The sequence below is a fragment of the Ylistrum balloti genome, unplaced genomic scaffold (genome assembly GCF_031769215.1).
Source record: "Ylistrum balloti isolate Yb309-2 unplaced genomic scaffold, AGI_CSIRO_Ybal_v1 Utg370260, whole genome shotgun sequence".
In the NCBI taxonomy this organism is placed as follows: Eukaryota; Metazoa; Mollusca; class Bivalvia; order Pectinida; family Pectinidae; genus Ylistrum; species Ylistrum balloti.
In genome coordinates this window covers 640,066-659,095 of record NW_026782205.1, presented here as the reverse complement: position 1 = coordinate 659,095, position 19,030 = coordinate 640,066, and the positions used below count along the sequence as shown (strand labels likewise).

Here is a 19,030-nt window from a genome sequence, read left to right as displayed (position 1 = left end):
TTTTAACTGGGATAGGAACTGGTGGTTACCTTGTGATATTAAATAGTAAAGATAGTGACATTATATACTTTTATTTACCACTAACTGGTCAGAGCCATTGCATCAATGCAGGCACATTGTGTAAGATTGGAGGTATAATCTTCTACTCATGTTGTACTCTTTGGTTGCAGATGAATCAGGAGATGAGGATGTAAGCAAACTATCGACTGGCGGAGATTTCGACCACTCCTGGGGGGACGACACAGACATGAGTCTGTCTATGGGCGATAAGAAGGGCAAGGTAAGTGTCAGAGATCTATAGATCCTTAAAAGGTGTTACTACCCACTGAAAGTGATTTACTCAAGGGGGTTGACAGATATGGGTCTGTCTGTAGGATATAAGGACAAGGTAAGTGTCAGAGATCTATAGATCCTTAAAAGGTGTTACTACCCACTGAAAGGGATTTACTCAAGGGGGTTGACAGATATGGGTCTGTCTGTAGGACATAAGGACAAGGTAAGTGTCAGAGATCTATAGATCCTTAAAAGGTGTTACTACCCACTGAAAGGGATTTACTCAAGGGGGTTGACAGATATGGGTCTGTCTGTAGGATATAAGGACAAGGTAAGTGTCAGAGATCTATAGATCCTTAAAAGGTGTTACTACCCACTGAAAGGGATTTACTCAAGGGGGTTGACAGATATGGGTCTGTCTGTAGGATATAAGGACAAGGTAAGTCAACTCAAGATCAACTCAACATGGTAATAAGTTCAGTTTACAGGTCTTTGTGTATCCATTTACCTTGGTAATACAGGTCTTTGTGTATCCATTTACCTTGGTAAAATTGTTTTAGAAGTGATTATATAGGGAAACTTCAGGAAGACTTTTGATTAATAATACTATCAAAATTAAAAGAAGGTTACTATACCCCTGAGTTCTATGGATTATTATAGTGATGTATAGCAGTTTATTGCTGGTTAATAAAGCAGTTTACTTAGATGTACTTTATTTTTAAAACCGATAATGACTTTACACACCAACTTGAGGATACTGATATTGTATGCTGGTGAATAATTTGAATATCATTTGAACAAGTTTTGTCAAAGTAAAATTAGCAGGCCTCCATAACTTTTCTCTGACTACTTTAGAGTATAAAATTCAACATTACTTTGTTTTTACCATTAAAATCTTCATACCATGTTTGTATGAAGAAAAGGAAATAATAGTTGAATTCAAAGTTGAATAAGACACATTGGTTTATGTTTAAGCAGAGATTGACAGATCAGCGAAGATTAGTAAGTTATGATGCTGATGTATTTGTCACAGAATTTTCTTGGCTAAAGCTTTCTACATCATTTGCCAGACTATTCATTTTGCTAATCTCCATTCATACACTGGCACATTTCCTCTAGAAGAATCTCTTCTTATTTTCATCACATTACCACCAATAGTGTGGTGTCACATTGTTGATGTTTTTCAAATTATTACTGGGTGTAAAGTCACATGACTACAATATTGTGTCACATGATCACTGGCCTGATTGATGGTATGCCAGATGGGCACATGATCACTGATAGTGTAGTTGTTTGACATAATCCCAAATGACATTATATCACATGATCATTGGTAATGTTGTGTCACATGATCATAGATGGTGTGTCACGTGATCACTCACAGGTGGTGTGTCACATGATCACTTTATTATCATTTCAGAGGAATATCAACATTAGACAATGCTATGAGAGAAACTTTGTGCTTCTCTGGCTAGACATTTAAACTATCTAGTGCTTAAAGGTGATAAGAATATCTACATTATCAAGAGGTTAAAAGAAATATACCATTGTTTTTATTTTCATTTGACTGTTCAGTAATTTTTCACTGTTGATCGTGTCTATTTCGATTCTATGTCAGAATGTGTGACTTATTCTACTTCCATAGACAATGAAATGTCCAGTAAGTGTTAATACTGTTTACTAACAATTGATTGTATGACACTAAAAAAACAGCTAGTAATTACTAGTTGTCCACATTTTTGTTTTACCTGTATTATCCACATACAAAATATAATACACACACTACACCTTCATTCCTTGTCAGTCAAACTTTGGAGATGTTGCACAACAGTAGTAAGCATTATGTGTAACACATGTGTCACATCAATTTATGTGTTAACATTGGTATCATCAGTTAAACAGTATGTAGTGCTGTACATTATAATAAGATCACATAGTGAAATACTGGTGATTTGTTAGTCAGTGTTGGGTTTACTATATATGGGAAAATGAAACAGCACTTGTTATTAAGTCTATTGAATACCAATGGATATGGGTGGGCTTATTACCAGGTATGCACTGAGGTACATCAATTTAGATAGGATCCATCGAATAAATGTATTAATAGTATGAAGCCATATGTAGAGTATAAATACTGGTATCAGATGATGTGAGTTCATTCTATCTATTGTCTTTATAGGGCAGGACTGATTTTGTAAGATAAATGTTTGATTGTGATTTAAATGATTGTGAAACATTAACCCCTTAGCTTGTCTAGTATAAATTCCTTATCAATTGGGCACACTCACTCATAAGCACATTTACTCGCTCAGTTTGGCTTTTAAATTCCTGGGGAATTTTTTCCCCAATTTGAAAATCTCCCTATAGCTTGTTTTATACATGTTATTCATAAATTTTACTGTATTGGATGTGCATAAATGGGGGTCAAGTCTCTTGACAAGGTCCTTTCATGATTCAAGTCACTGCTCTGTAACTTTTCAGAGTTCAGAATCTTCTCATTGGTTACCCTGGAGTCAAGTTTGTCCTTGTATTATGCTAGCTGCTCTGTGAGTCAGTGTCATAATCAAGTCACTTCTCTAGAACCTTCTTAGTCTCTTAAAGTCAAGTACTTCTCTATACTCTTACAGAGTCTAGCCCTATCATTCCTGGCTTCTCTGGCATCAGTGAGTCTAGTTGCCTCTCTGTTCATCAGAGACATGTGATTTTTCCTGTTCCGGAGTCAAGTACAGTTCACTTTTTACTTTGCTTCTCTGATGTCGCAGAGTCAAGCTTGTCATAATTAAATGTTCAATAGTTTGCTTATGAGTGAGTAGCCCCTGTTATGCCAAAGAGATTGTTTTTTTGTTGCTACAGAAGACTTCTCGTTCATTATCAGTAAACAGCTTAACTTGTAGTCAAGTCTTGGGTTGTTTTTTGTATAAATACACATTTTTTGTGAGATCAGACTGATTCTGTAAAATAGATATTGGAGTGTGTGTGAACATTAACCCCTATCTTACCTAGTAAATTTCTTTAGGGGTGTAAGATTGTGCTGTTCCTATAAAATAAATAATGGAGTGTTTGTGTTAATTAACAGTCCCTAGCTTGTCTACTGTAAACTTATTACTATACAGTGATTAAGTGATGCAATAATTAACCACTAGCTTGTTTGTTGAATATACTCTGTAGGACAGGGATGATTCTGACCTAGATGCGGAGTCTGACCTAGAACAGGTGACACATAACTGTGTGCTGTGTTTATAGCTTTGTAATAGTGCCACATACCTTTAGCGTGGCCATGCTGTTGTGTAGACATTTCACTGTTCTAGGTAAAATTAAAGAAAGACATCTTATCTTTATTATAATTGATTGAAAAAAAAATTAGTTGCAACAACAAAATGATTTGTCAGACCACTATTATATTGGATATGATAAAACCTTTCACAGAATCATTTTGTTTCATGTTTGTTGCACATCAATTACTGTATCTAAATTCTATATCAGCCTTTGCAGATTCATATTTCTCTCTCTCTTTCTCTCTCTTTGTGTCTGTCTGTCTGTCTCTCTATCTCTCTCTCTGTCTCTCTCTGTCTCTTTGTCTGTCTGTGTCTCTTTCTTTCTCTCTCTCTCTCTCTGTCTCTTTGTCTGTCTGTGTCTCTCTCTCTCTCTCTCTCTCTCTCTCTCTCTCTCTCTCTCTCTCTCTCTCTCTCTCTCTCTCTCTCTCTCTCTCCCTCACTCTCTCTCTCTCTCTCTCTCTCTCTATCTCTCTCTGTGTCTCTCTCTGTCTCTTTGTCTGTCTGTGTCTCTTTCTTTCTCTCTCTCTCTCTCTGTCTCTCTCTGTCTCTTTGTCTGTCTGTGTCTCTTTCTTTCTCTCTCTCTCTCTCTCTCTCTCTCTCTCTCTCTCTCTCTCTCTCTCTCTCTCTCTCTCTCTCTCTCTCTCTCTCTCTCTCTCTCTCTCTCTCTCTCTCTCTCTCTCTCTCTCTCTCTCTCTCTCTCTCTCTCTCTCTCTCTCTCTCTCTCTCTCTCTCTCTCTCTCTCTCTCTCTCTCTCTCTCAGTTTATCAATATTTATTGTTGTGATACATATTGATTCCTGAATATTGGAAATAAATTCTATGTTCTTCCACTGAAATATCATTTTTTGTTGTTTTATTTTTTATTTTTTCATTTTAATTTGAATTGACTTTAAATGCACATAATCCATATTTATGAGGAGAATGTAGATTTAGATTATCCTCTAAGTAGTGAAGGTTAGTTCAATTATTGATTCTTTTAAAAGATCAACAATGAATCATAGCCAAGTGTTTAGAAGCTGGGTGAGTAAGTTCTTTACGTATCTGTCAGTGTTGATATGGTGTCAAACTTGTTGTCAACTTTAGGTCTACCACTCTGCATTAGTGCTGCTATGTGACAACATGTATTATTATTGATATATGTAGATGTTTACAAATATGAAGTAATGTTGTTTAAGTGGGTACTTGACAAAGGTTAATGAGAAACTTTTTCACACATTTTTTACTGAAGGTGCTTGCTGGGAATTACTTTTCAGGACTGAATGTCAAATTTCAATGTTCGCTGATCCTTTTGGCACATAAGTTTTGCTCTAATTTTTTATTGTTTGCTTATGATTTCTTCTAATTGCTAAATGTTGAAAACTCCAATGTCACTTACTTCATTTTCTTAGTTCCCTCATTTGCCATTGAACTTAGCCTTGATGAGCTAGAAGTTCTTGCTTGAAATTATTCTTCTCTTCTCAAGGTCAAAGGTCAATTTTTTTTCCTTATCATTAGCCAGTTTTCTTACTCTTGAGAGCTTGCGTAAGATCATTTTAGGTCTGCAGATAGAAACATAGAAAACTTCAGCACAACAGAAGTATATTTTGTGGGTACTACAATTTTTATACCATGCTTCCTTGACAGAAGTTCTCACAACAGATGTAAGCAGCACTGGAATTAAATATGGCTGACACTTGTTACCATGAATGCTCTCTGGTCTTTAACATTTAAAGAGGATGTTGAGTTTTCATGAGACTTCAAAAAAATGTATTCTTGTATAACGGTAATCATATGTTGATTTATTGTAAACTACGGTGGTCGTAAGTATGATCTTAAAATCATTTGACCATCTTTGCCTACCATAAATTTAATGTACCTTTGTCTTTTTATAATGAGTTTGTAATAACCTAGTAATATCTGTAGCATTTCAGAAAATACATGCACTTCTGTAGTTGTTGCCTACATTGAATTAAAGCCTGTCTGTAAGTCCCATTTCTTCATATATCTGCCCCAATCACACTTAAATCTGCCACTAATTTCAACCAAAATGAGAAATCTATGATGAGGTTGAGATCAGGTTATTGAAAAACATGTGGCTGAACTTTTAAACAGGTAATTTCATGTTATATTGCATATATGTGGATGAAATGAAAATATGGATATGCGTATTTGGATTATAAATCAGTCCAATTTTGATATAGGATTTTGTTTTGAAGTTTATCTTTGAATTACAGCAATGCCAAGTTCTCTTCAGATGTTATACATGTACAAAGTTGTTTGTCTGCAGTTTAGTTTCTGTACTGATTTAGATATGGTCAAAGTGAAAGGATTTTTTAATTTCAATAAATGTTGTGGTTTCAGGACCTACCCAAGATAAATCTTGCTCAGGCTCTGACGAAGTCTTTACCACGGGACAACATCGGTGATGATGGCGGAGGGGATGGTAGGTTCTGACAAATGTCTTGAGTTTTCTAAACTCTGTTTCCACTTGTCTTATATGCATTAGGACTATCTCTATCTCCGTCTGATGCTTGATTCAGTACAATGTGTGAATTTTGTCTTGTTTTCTTTGTATTTCACTATCAACTTCTTCTTTTGTTGAAGTAAAGCCATAAAGAAACTAAAAATAGAAAATATTACAACATGTTAATGGATCATTATGTCCCATATCTTTGAATGTTAAGACAATCCTGCAATTCATAATAAACATTCTAATGAAAGCATGGATGATGGGGGTTATTTTTTATTGGGGGGGGGGGGGGGGGGGGGAATAGGATTTCTGCCATCTTAATGAATTATTTAATCTTGTAACTCAGACATAACGTTATTTGGTTGATACGTTTAAATTTAGTAAAAGATATTTAACTGACAATAACTCTGTGCATGAAATCAAAATTTACTAATGGCATGCAAATTTCTGTGATAATTATTGACGGAATCACTAACCAGGATTAAGGGTTCCATGCTTGTAACTAGGAAGAGGTTGTAGAATGAATAATGAAGGGAAAAGCATATATATTGTGGACTTTTAAGCACTAAAATTTGAAATCCTTCATAAAGGATTTCTGTTTGAATATCTGTGTGAGATGTATGGTAACACAGTTTTGTATGTGTCTTGTTTCACCACTCTCAGCTCTGCGTTCCTGCCTAAAACAGACAAGCTCGTACACAGGTATTCCCGCCCTGGAGTGGTGTTCTGGGTGTTTCCTCTTTGTCTATAGTATTGATGTGTTTGTGTTGGACCTATTAAATACACAGGAACTGACAGTTTCTAGACATTCTATGTCTTGGACAGCGATACCTCTTTAACACGTTACTGGTTTATGAATCTTCTGTAACAACTGTATGATATGTGCTGTGAATCTTGATTCATATGCACTTGAAATATGTTGAGAAGAGTTAAGGAACAAATTAAATAACCCAAAGTTTATTGAAACAAATTGAACTTCGATAAAATGACAAATTTTGAAAACTTTAAAATACAGATTATTTGCATTAAATTTAATATTTCATAAAATCTCAATTATACCAGATATGAAAGTGTAGTAAACAGCATGTTCCTTGTATTTAAGGTCTATTTCATCCCTGAACTAGATCATATCATATCTTCATCCAAATTTAATATATTTTTTTCCCGAACAGAACATTTTAAATGTGTCTATTTATAACTGTTGTTGTTGTTGGCATTTCCAAAGTATTTACGTGTCAGTGAATTTTATATTAACCTGTAAGTCAGTTTGAAATTTAACCCCTCTAGCAGGTAAATTTGCTTCCACTAAGAAGTTTGTGGTGGACCATAATATCCTGTAGAGTGACAGTAATCTAAGGTTCAGTGGTATTGGTTTGGTTGAACCAATAATAATAAAACAAGGCTTGTGGTGGCATATTTCCAATAACATAACTGAAGCCATAGTTTGTATGTGTAACATGAAGGACTGAATTTCAAAACATTTGCGTTGGGTGAGTAAGTATATAGTACCAGTATAAGGGTGGAAGTCACTAGACTAAGTCAGTAGTTAGTTTTATTTTTATATTTCCCCAATCCACATGTAGATCTATGATATACTTTTTCGTTTGATATATAGATTATATATGTGTGTGTATAAAATAATTTTCAAATATTACATTTTTCACCAAAATGTCGTGCTTTAACATTGTATTGATTGTACATAAGCCCTTATCTACACACGGTAGTAGGTATACTATTGATGGTGTGTATATTGAAATTCAGTAGCCAGTGACAAAATTTGGAGGGTTACTTTTATTGTTTTGTTTGATGATCATATTATACTGTAATGTTTGTGGTGTTACTGTATATATAACATACTATAGATATTACTGGGATGTTTCCCAGTATATATATATATATCTATTATTTCAGATTGGAGTGCCCAGTGCTCATCATACTTATCCTTTTGTTATACAATGCTCCTAGTAATTGTTTATTTATTTGTGGGTAGATTTCGGATTGTGTAACAATATTTACTTTTGGAAAATCTATGATTACACAGATCATAAATAATCTGTTTTTCCAAAAAAAAAAAAAAAAAACCCCAAAAAAACAAACACTAAAGAAAATCTCATTGAAGTAAATTAAGACTCAGCTTATGCTTTTGTACAAAAATCTCGATTCTGTTACATTATCAAATCAAATTTAAGAAATTAAATCTAAAACATTTCAACCATATTAGATGATTGATGGATTTGTTAGTATGAGAAAGAATTGATATTGAAAACAGTGATTGTGACTTGGACCTTGTAATGTCTGTTTATAGAGGGTGGTGCCCGTGGCATGCCATCACCTCGCACTCCTGTGTCCAAACAGGATTCCAATAAGTCACTCCACTCACAGACATCTGTTGAAGACAATTGGTCAGATGATGAAATGTCACAAAATCTGAGTCGCAAGTCCAACACGCCCCGCGTCACCTGGAAGGAGGGAAACCAGCTGTCGGAGATGCATGTTATTGTGAGTGCACATCAGCATCTAAAATATCTGAAAGTAGTTATTGTATTCTGCCTAAATGTATATATTATATATCTATTATCATATCAGTTATCATTATAAAGGAGTACATTTACGTGATAACATAGAGAAGATAGGCTTTTAACAGACTTAGGAGAACATAGTCTTGGGATCAGTCTCTGACCATACTTGATTTCTGTTCAATAGACAGGAGATGAAGCAGAAACAACAGATGATGATGATTGCAAAGTTACAGCAAAGAAACGTCAGAAATTGGACCAAGGAGGTCAAGAATATTCACAGGTAAGACAGATCAAACTGGAGACAAAGATAGACCATGTCAAATGTCATACCTGTCATTAATGATCAAAAAGAAATTACTAGCAAAATCTCTAAGTGTCCAGAGGAGTTTCATTTGACCTTTTTTTTCCAGATATAATTGTTTTCACTTCTTGATGCAATGAATTCATCGAATACCAGCAAAAGACATGTCGTTATACCAACTGAATTAGGAAAGGTTTTTTCATTAGTTCATCAGGTTACACTCCATACTACAGGTCCTGGGATAAATTACAGGCAAAATGTTGTAAAGCTAGTGATTGGCCTTCCTTAAATATTGTTTTTCCTTAGCCTTGCCCTTACAAGCACTATGCTTACCCAAGAAATCTGTCATAATGGTTTCTTTCTTGATTCTGATGTGTCATGCTTACCAAGCTTATAGTCAGCTCCTTACACTCATGTAGAGCACTTTGTCTCTCGAGACAAGACACATTTTGCTCTACGGTTCCTGTTTACGCAAATGCCCAAATGAGGAACTATTAAGTGGGTTTGCCACTTTACCCCCAGAATCGACAAATCGTTTAAAAATAAAGACCTATATTCCTACAACATGTTTCATTTAAATTCTGTTGGTTATAAAAGCCAGAAATGGTGGTTGATAATGACGTGTAGCCAGAGATGGAAAAATCGAGCAATGTAAAACCTTTATAACCAGTATCTGACAATGAATGATATATATAGTGTGATGAAATATATTTCCAGGGTATGGAGCAAGGTTACACCCCCACAGTAGCTGTGTCGGACAAGCCCAGCATTCCAATCACCCCAGAGCAACACAAAGGTAGGTTCTTATATTGGTCAATAAGTAAGCATCTTGATTTGCATAATGCATCTTGTCTATATTTAACCGGTTATTATGTACATCCATGGTCTGTTGGTTGCAGTAAACAAGTAAACCTGTTTTGATCACATCCGCAATGACACAGTACACCCAAATTCTGTTTGCCATTATGTAATCCCTAGGTGCCAACACTTGGGCTGTTGTCCTCTTGTAAACTTTCAGAGTTAGTTATATGGATAAACAAACTGCTAATTTCAAACGGCCAATTTTTAAAGCATGTTAGTTATTTTCTGACGTTCATATTCACATTCACTTCCACTTTTGAAAATTGTTACTAAATAAGCTTTCTTATCAAACATAGAAAAAACAAGTATGCATATACATTTTTCTAACTAACTCAAAGCTTAGGATTAGGGCTGTACCAGTGTTCTTTTCCCTTCAGTAATCTTGTAATGTTGATGAACAACACTTGTCTAAATTTAGTGTTAATCTGTTTACTAGTACCATAGAGAGACTATACAGAGAGTTATAAAGCATGTGTACCTGTAGCATGTTACCATTAATTGACAATACATTACTCGAGTACACTTAATGTGATCTTATATATAATTTGTTTAATCAACAACACTGTATTAATTATAAGATCGGATAGAAATATCTCATTATGCATGTCAACAAATATGTAACCATGGTGACTAATTATGGCATTGTTATGTTTGTCTATTGAAGAATCAGGGGATTTGAGAGCATCAAAAGCTGGTAAATGTTTGGTTTTGTTGTTGTTTACTTTTCTGTTTGCTTCTCTGCTGTTGATGTTTCTCTACATGCTGGATCTGTGTGATGTAGAGAATCTTACACATGTGGTCATCTAATACACTGTTGACTAATAAGGAAAAAATATTGTTTTTGTTGACATGACTTTTTGTAAACTAAAATGTTTGTAGAACACATGAAGCCATTCAATGGAATGTAATTGTTATTCTATTTCAAAGACATTTTCCAAGTGTAAGTTTTTGAAGTTATACTTTGGTCTGAAAGTTAAACAATTATTTCATTAGATGTCCACAAGTGTTAGATTCTGTTGTTTATACAAAACATTGTATTTTGTAGTAGTTTTAGTTTGAAGCATACAAAAGGCTAGAGTAAAACAAGCATCAATTCTGATCCTGCTAGTAGCTGTCAGAAAATCTGTTATTTTATGCATTATCAAAATTCTATATACCATGCTATAGCATTGAATATCAGATTTTTATATACTGAAGCGTGAAAGTCTATGATGCAATATATATGTAGTTATAAAGGTAAGCTTGGCATGGTGCACTTGATTTCTGTCTCTTACTTCTGAACCTTAACTTTGATAAACTGAAACAGATCGTGTTTTTCATCTATTAATATTCAGATTTGTTGATTACACATACCCTAACCAGAATGCAACAAGTCCTAAAACTGAAATCACTTAGAATTCTTACAATCATATCACAGTTCATGCTAGATTTCACTGTATTTTGTTTGCCATTGTAATTTGTAATTCTAATATTTTCTTTAACAGTCCTCTGAAATGTTGCTTCCTAATTGGATAAGGTTTCAAATGTTTGATTTTCTAAATTAATAATCCATCCACAAATACTTCAATATGACCGCTCTGTTTTCTAGTTATATATATGTGTGATTTAAAGGAAAGTAGGGTATTGTATACCCATCTATTTCATTATTGTTTTTACATGTTACATGTTAAGTGGTAAACAAATTGTGTACACCTGTTGAATATGAATAGATTACTTGCTGATTTGCTCCTTTTGAGGTGTGACTGCACAAATTGCCTTATTAGATATAATACATACACATTCAACAAAGCAGTTGTAGCAGCTATAGATACTTTATGATTTTCTTGAAATCCATTTTCATATTTTGCACTGGCCAGGAGAGAACATCTGACCCTAGTATAATATCACTTCTGGTGGTACATTTCCTATCATCTCTTGAGTTTTGACTTTTGGTGGAATATCCTGCTTTTTATGAAATACCATGTTAATAAATTAGCAGTTATTATAGGTACACCATTCTTAAATTTTTTTTTTTTTTTTTAAATATTGATAGGAATATCTTATCGTTCAGTTTACAAGTAGGTTTTTGTTTCGTACCTGCATGAACCTAAAAAATATTTCTTTCAAAGCTTATAATTAATTTCTTAATTATGTTTCAAAAACAAAAATGACACATAGATGTATAAATCTGATAATTTAATGAAGGATTATTTTATAACAAAGCATAAAGCTCAACAGCTTCCGTGACATGACATGAGGTCATTGACTGCTAATTTGTACCATATTCAGTCAGTCAAACTTCTTTCTTAGTAGGCCAGTCACATTTGAAATGGAAATGTGTATAAATAGTAAATAGTATATTTTTTCCCCATGATAAATCAGTTATTTGTTGTTTCCTGTTTGTGTACATTTGTTTACATAGTAAGATATTTGGATATTATGATACTGTAGTCTACTTTTTGTTTACATCATTGAATGACAGTGATCCACACATCAAGGTGGTATGTTGCCTTTGACTGCTCCAATCATTGTCAAGTGGGCAGAGTTATTTTTTTCAACGAGTTATTAAAAGAAAAAAATGATGAATCAAAAAGCTGCATTTTGAATACAAACAACAAAAAATTAATTATGTTTATGTAAAAACTCTTATTTGGTGCATGAAGTTCTCTACTAGCTGTTTAGCCTGTAATAATATGTTTCCTACTGTACATCACTGTATTTGTTTTCAGTCCCAGAGGTCAAAGTTAGTAAGGATCCTATAGCGTTCTTGTCTGTTTTATTGATCTAGTAATTCCTACCCTCTTACGATTATCATCACATTGGGATGATTTTGTAGTCTTTATTCTATTTTGAATGTTGAATCATATTCCTGTAAAAAATTTGGATATATTTCATCATTTCACAGTAACTATTTCTTTTCTTACAATTTCTTTTTTATGAGATCATCTTTAAATATAACATGTATAGTCTTCAGTATTGAGTACTATATACATAGCTAAATACAGATTTCTTTTCAGAAGAATGCCTTTATTGGAAAGTAACTTTCTTCAAGAAATCTCAACATTTCTTTCAAAGATAGCTGTCAAACACATATTTATAAAGGACTTGTATTGTAATAAGAACAGGGGAATTTGTCTAGTCTCCCTTAGATCAAATGAGGAAAGCAGGATTATTACAGGGAAATGATAAACATTTTATGGAATTATAACTGTAATGATGTATGAGGTTGCTATCAGTGATGGGCTGAATGGAGAATGAATAAGGAAGAAAACATTGTTTTTATATCAATTTTATATTGAGTCCTTGAAGTAGTATTTATAGATTTGATTTTGATTAGCTTACATCTACATAGTGAGGTTTCAATTCATCTAATCTAACTTACATATTTCCTGTATTGACTTCTTTATACAACGTTCTGATACTTACATTTTGAAGGTTCACTGATCTGGTGACACTGTGCTACAAATCACCTGCTATTTTCTATAAAATAAAACACTTTAGACATGCTAACTGACATAACACTGTACTGTTATTATACTAACTGTTAGTCAGTTTTAGACCTTTTAGTAAGTCCACCATTGTATGATGGAATTATTAGACCTAGTCTTATAAAACTTATGTGTGGCTTTTCTCTTCCCTTTAGACTGAGAATTGGAAGAAGTGATAACTAATGTAGATGTTTTACTGGATTGTATCTTGAATCTGTTCTTTATAACATAGATGTTGTGTCCAATGTATTGAGGTGTAATGAGGTACTGTGAAACCATTCATAATAGTTTATATGTAAATGTTCACCTCTACATTCCACGCTGAACATGAGAGTTCCTCGCTATCTGTAGCCATAAACTTTTATTGAAGTCAAGCCTGATAGAGGACTTTCAATTCTTTGTAGCCCTGATGCAGGACCTTGGCTTGAGTGATGTGTCAGATACTGACAGTGACGGGGATGTTGAATTCCCCAGTGAGGTGTCCGACCATTTGTTGGACAACAAAGTTCCACTCCAACCACAGGTGATGTCCACACTGGTCAAACAGTCTGTTGTAGACAGGAATGATGAGGGGGAACTTGATTCCATGGCGAACTCAGAACACCTCACTCCACGTCCGGGCATACTAAAGAACTGGAAACAGGTTTGGCTTGTAATATGGAATGTTGCATCCACGATACTCCAGTGGTTACAATCACTTTTGCTCTCTGTACCTCTGGAATATGTCATAGCAGAAATGAAGGTATAAAAGAAGTAATTTGATTTGTTCCAGGAAGAAAAAATTGACCAATCACAGGCTGATATGCTTCTGTTGAAGATTACAAAGGAGCAACACTCAACTTCAAAGCCATAACAGTATGTTGTTATGCAAGCTCGAGACTTGTTTGATGGACATCAAACGTTCACACTAGTATTGTCGTCCTGTCCACAAAGTGTCAAACATGGAACCTTCAACTTTGCCATGACATGTTCCAGGGGTGAATAGAGTGAAAGTGATCTAACACCTGGAGTGTCGAGGATGGGAATGTTGTAGAACTTGGTAGTTTTGATACCTTAATATTGATACCACTTGCCTTGTATATGCCTCTTGTACTTACCAGCTTCTCTTTGGGCATTAATAATTTTGAAGATAAATCTGAATTGATAACCACTGTTTACCTTTAATATTTTATATGTATGGAAATATTTTGTACTCAAGAACCCTGGTGTTGCTGTGATAATTAAATCGCGTACCATTATTTCTAACCATGTGATTCATGTATTTGCCATTTCATTCCAGGGGGAAAAGGGATGGTGAAAATGAGGCAAAAATTTGGGCTGAAATGGATTTTACTTATATATTTATCTATAATTAATGTGAATTTGTGACATTTATGAGTTGAAAATGACAATTTTTCTCTGTATACAGCACAGTAAGGAACAGGCAGAACAGAACAAGGCACAGCTTTCACATCGGTCTGATGATGTAAGTACACTAGAATTTGATGTTGATCACCTTCCAATGTCTTCATTTTAAAGGGAAAAAAATTGTTTTCAGAGATCCAGTATACTTTCTTTTATGATTAAAAATTTGTTGTGGGCTTTTTTAAATCTAGAACATGATTGAAAGTAATGCTAGTATAGTTGTGTTGTTTTGGGTGTTGTGTTTTGCTTGCTGTGCATATATATTGCACACTAAGTTTTATAATGTTTTATTAGATTTTCTTTTCTGTACTTTGAAAAATTGCATATAGAAATTATACAGTAATGTACTTTATCAGTGTTGTGCTTATATTGGATCTTTTTCTTATTGCTGGCTCTTTACTGCTAGTTTTTCATTACATTGTACTTCAGAAATACGTTCATGTTCAGTGTTAGAACCTCTTAACAAAAAATGGATCTTGAGAATTTGCACTTATATGTTAAAACCCCCATGGTCTGATACGAGATGGGTATCTGTCAGATCTGGAAGGGATTTATTTTATATCAATATTCTGAAAATATCTGCAGGTTTCAGAGTGGGACAGCGATTTGGAAAACGAATTGGACCCTGAAAAATCAATATCTGGAAATGAGGTAAAAATGTGACAATTCACATTGTTCAACATTGAAAAGTGGCTGTTTTATAATTGTAATGTTCAGGGTTGGCTTTCTTAACCTGTGGTATATATTTTGTAAGTAATGATAAGTTTTGGATATTATTTTGTATCTTGAGATACTGAGATATTGAGATATGACCTATATGACCTTGGATCAGACCATACATAACTTATGACCTGACATCAGACAGAACATAACCTATGACCTTCGATCAGATATACATAGTCTATGGCCTTGTATCAGACAGCACATAATCTAGGACTTTGAATTAAATCATAACAATGTGCATAACCTGTGATATTGGATAAGACCTTTGGTTAAATAGTAAATGAGGCAAAACTGACCAGAACCTGACTTTGTGATGTGTTGATTTGTAGAATATTGATTGATTGTTGACCGTAGTTCGTAAAAAAATGATAATAGAATTAGATAATGCATGCTTCAGTAGAAGTAGCCACATTGTTGTAGAAAGAAAGATAATTAATGCTTTATAACATTAAACCTAACAGAATTATAGCTTACAGCGACTGTAGATTCAGTAAAAAGTTTACTGTTTGACATGTGTTGGTGATTGGTGTACATAGGAGTTAGACACTCAAGGAGACCAACATCACATTGAGGAACAGGTACAGGAAGAGGCAAAGGAACAAACAGATGTTACAAAGGATCAAAACAAATCAGAAAGTCACAGACATAGCCAGATGGAGGAAGGAGATATTAGTGATGAAGGAGACATTATCGAGGTGAGGAGAGATAACACCCTGATGGAGGCTGACGACTCTCCCAGACAGATAGAATATATAGAGAGCTCAGATGAGGGTGGGGAAGATTGTAGCTATAGGGAAGGACATCAAAGTTCTGTACCTGCTGGGGGATCTGATGAGGAAATGGAGGAAAGAAGTGAACCTATTGATGATACAGAGGTAGTGCAGACAGAGAAAATACAGGAAAGGTCTTTAGTTGATCTAGTGCAGAGTTCTAATGATGATCTTGACGATGAGATGACAGACCAAGAGGTAGCTCGCGTTTTAGCTGTTGAAGAACGCTCTGGCTCGTCGCGCATGTGCTCCTCCCGTGCAGAGAGTCAGGTGGAACAGATGTTACGTAGTGCATCTGCAGATACACTGGAGATGCTACGATCTGACGAGGAAGAGGTGCCTTGTTTGTAGATCTGTCTTCACCCACTGTCCCACCTTGTCACTGTGTGCTGTGTCCCAGACACATAACATTTTTTTTTTCAGCACCTTTTATCTATGGCTTCTAAAATGTCTCTCCACTGACTGTTTGAATGTGTTGGCTTATAGAAATAAAGTCTTAAATATCAAATTATAGTTTTCACAATGCAGTACACACACAGATTATAGACACAGTATAAATCTCTTTTGATTGAATTCACAAAATCTTCTTTATTTGTAGATCTGAACAAAACACTCATTAGAGAGTTTCACAAGTTCTTTATTAATGTGTTTCTACAGCAACATTTCATTTATGTACACAAGGTTAACTTTGATAAATATTCTTTTTCATTGTCGCCAAATTTGGGTTCTGTTTTTCTTACTGAACCACACATTTGAGATTTCCTCACATTTTTAGCTATAGATCTGACACTAATAATTTTGGCTTTTGCTTTTAACATGTTTTTTAATAGCTTTGAATTAACTGGGGTGTTAACTTTCTTGCATTAGAAATGATCTGTTCTTGTGTTTATGATATCAGAAAAAATTGAGTATATTGCGTGCGACAGATGATGTTGGTATCTTATTGAAGAAGATCTTTAACATGATTGTGAAAGATAACAAAGAAAAAAAATAATGGGGATGACTGGGTGAGGGGGCATAGAACACTTTTTAATCTGAAGTTGTGTTTGGAAAAGTTCTATAATCTGAAGTTGTGTTTGGAAAAGTTCTATTATAATTCATATGATATGCAATACGCATGGGAGTTATATTCAAAATCATATTGAATGTAGATTCAAATAAGTTTGTGCTTAAGGTGTGAATGTATTATGAATTTTGTATGAAATATTCAGCTTTGTGTTTCTAGTATAATTTTCCGTGTTTAGCTTGGCGTGTTGTAATTGTATAGCATTAAAGAGATAAAAAAAAAAAAACAAAAAAACAGTAATATTGTTTAATCTTGTCCAGTTGTTTAAAGACTTTGCTGAGAGCTGTTTGATACTGTGTGGAATAAACATTGTTATCTGATATCAATAAATTGTCAATGATAGCTGCATGTTAATTTGAAGAGTCCTGGCTTGATCATGATTTAATCGAAACTGAGCTTACAAGTTTTATGATGCTGTTTACACTGTGTATCATTGACATGTATAGGAGTGTTTGTTTGTACCATGAGTTGTATGTTATTTCAGAACAGTAACTGGGACTCATCAGCTGATGTAAGCACCCCCAGAAACCCGGTTATAACTCAGGTATGTTACACAAGTACAGGATTTATCTCTTTTTTTGTTGTTTTTTTTTAAATATTGTAAATTTGTGACATACTGGTTTCAGAAATTTTTCATTTGCCCTGTAAAATATGGAGAAAAATATAGTAGGTACTAAACTATACCAAGTGTATGTAGTATCACCTGATATTAGCAATTAACTTCACTCCCTGTGTTGATAATAGTCTATTAAAAGTACTCAAAAAGTATGTTAGTCATATAAAGATATCTGTGTTTGTAATTACTCCTCTTGGTAGATAATAGATGAAAACTGACCCTTTTTTTTTTGCACAGACTGTGGCCAACTACCTTCCGCGGGGAGATGATGAGGAGGAGGAAGATGACAAAGATGATGTGGATGAGTTGGACTTTGTACAGGAAGTTCCTTTGGAGACTGTCAATGCAGCTATACAGGAGGCTGCAGCACTGGACGCTGTGTCTGTAGGGACAGTAGACAGTAACCAGTCTGCTGGCACGTCGGGGTCTAAACCAGAAACTGTTCGAGAGAACTTACAGAAGACAGGAGCTGTTAAGGATCAAGATGATGACTCAGAGTGGGATTCAGAGGTAATATATCAAGTGCTCACATAAAACCTAACAAACTTAAGAAACTAGGTGTTGATTGAATAGTCAGTCAAGGTTAATTTTGTTCACTAGCGTTAAGCGAGTTAAAATTATGTAATCTCATGTTGTACGCTATTAATAATTCTTTCCTTATAAAGATACAAGATTATTTCCTAGCTTGCTGTGCTGTACTCCTAACTGACAGTATTGATAGTGATTAATAGACTCTTTTGATAAATATTTTCCTTCAACTTCTGGTGCTCACTGTGTGCTAAGTTTAATTTGTTGTTATGCTCCCAAAAACATTTTTGTGGGAGCATACAGTCGCTGCTTTTTCCATCCATCTGTCCTGCTATCTTTCCATCCATCTTCATGTGTAAGGATCATAAGTTTGCTGAAAGTATGCAAGGAGCATAAAACTTGGTGTATACCTTGGACATACTAAGGCAATGGGCAGTGTAGCAAATTCAGGGCCCTTAATCCTTCAATTGCAGTGTATATTCCCTTCGCTAAAATTTTGTGTGTTCAGAGCATAAATTTGCTTGTGTTTAAAGTGGGATATTGAAACGTGGTGGTTATATTTATCATACTAAGACAATGCAGTGTACAAAATTCAGTACCCTTGATGACTAAGTTGCAGAGTTTTTGCCATTTATTAAAATGTTTTGTCTGGAACATGACTTTGCTCATATTGGCAGTAGGTTATTGAAACATGGTGTAAACAGAGTTATTGCCCTTTGTGAAAATTTTGTGTCCAGAACATGTCTTTGCTACTATTGAAACTAGGAAACTGAAACTTA

At 34.5% G+C, this 19,030-nt stretch overlaps 1 protein-coding gene across 1 annotated transcript in view; it reads left to right on the top strand.

Annotated features, from left to right (window-relative positions):
• LOC132552592 (ankyrin repeat domain-containing protein 26-like) overlaps positions 1-19,030 on the top strand; it is a 77,184-nt gene that overhangs the window by 15,546 nt on the left and 42,608 nt on the right. The window contains exons 7-18 of the mRNA XM_060216779.1: positions 171-280; positions 5,888-5,969; positions 8,302-8,495; positions 8,700-8,795; positions 9,534-9,612; positions 10,342-10,371; positions 12,386-12,403; positions 13,549-13,787; positions 14,553-14,609; positions 15,134-15,199; positions 17,592-17,651; positions 17,961-18,233. Coding sequence (XP_060072762.1) covers positions 171-280; positions 5,888-5,969; positions 8,302-8,495; positions 8,700-8,795; positions 9,534-9,612; positions 10,342-10,371; positions 12,386-12,403; positions 13,549-13,787; positions 14,553-14,609; positions 15,134-15,199; positions 17,592-17,651; positions 17,961-18,233 — 1,304 coding nt within the window. The remainder of the gene's footprint in view (positions 1-170; positions 281-5,887; positions 5,970-8,301; positions 8,496-8,699; positions 8,796-9,533; positions 9,613-10,341; positions 10,372-12,385; positions 12,404-13,548; positions 13,788-14,552; positions 14,610-15,133; positions 15,200-17,591; positions 17,652-17,960; positions 18,234-19,030) is intronic.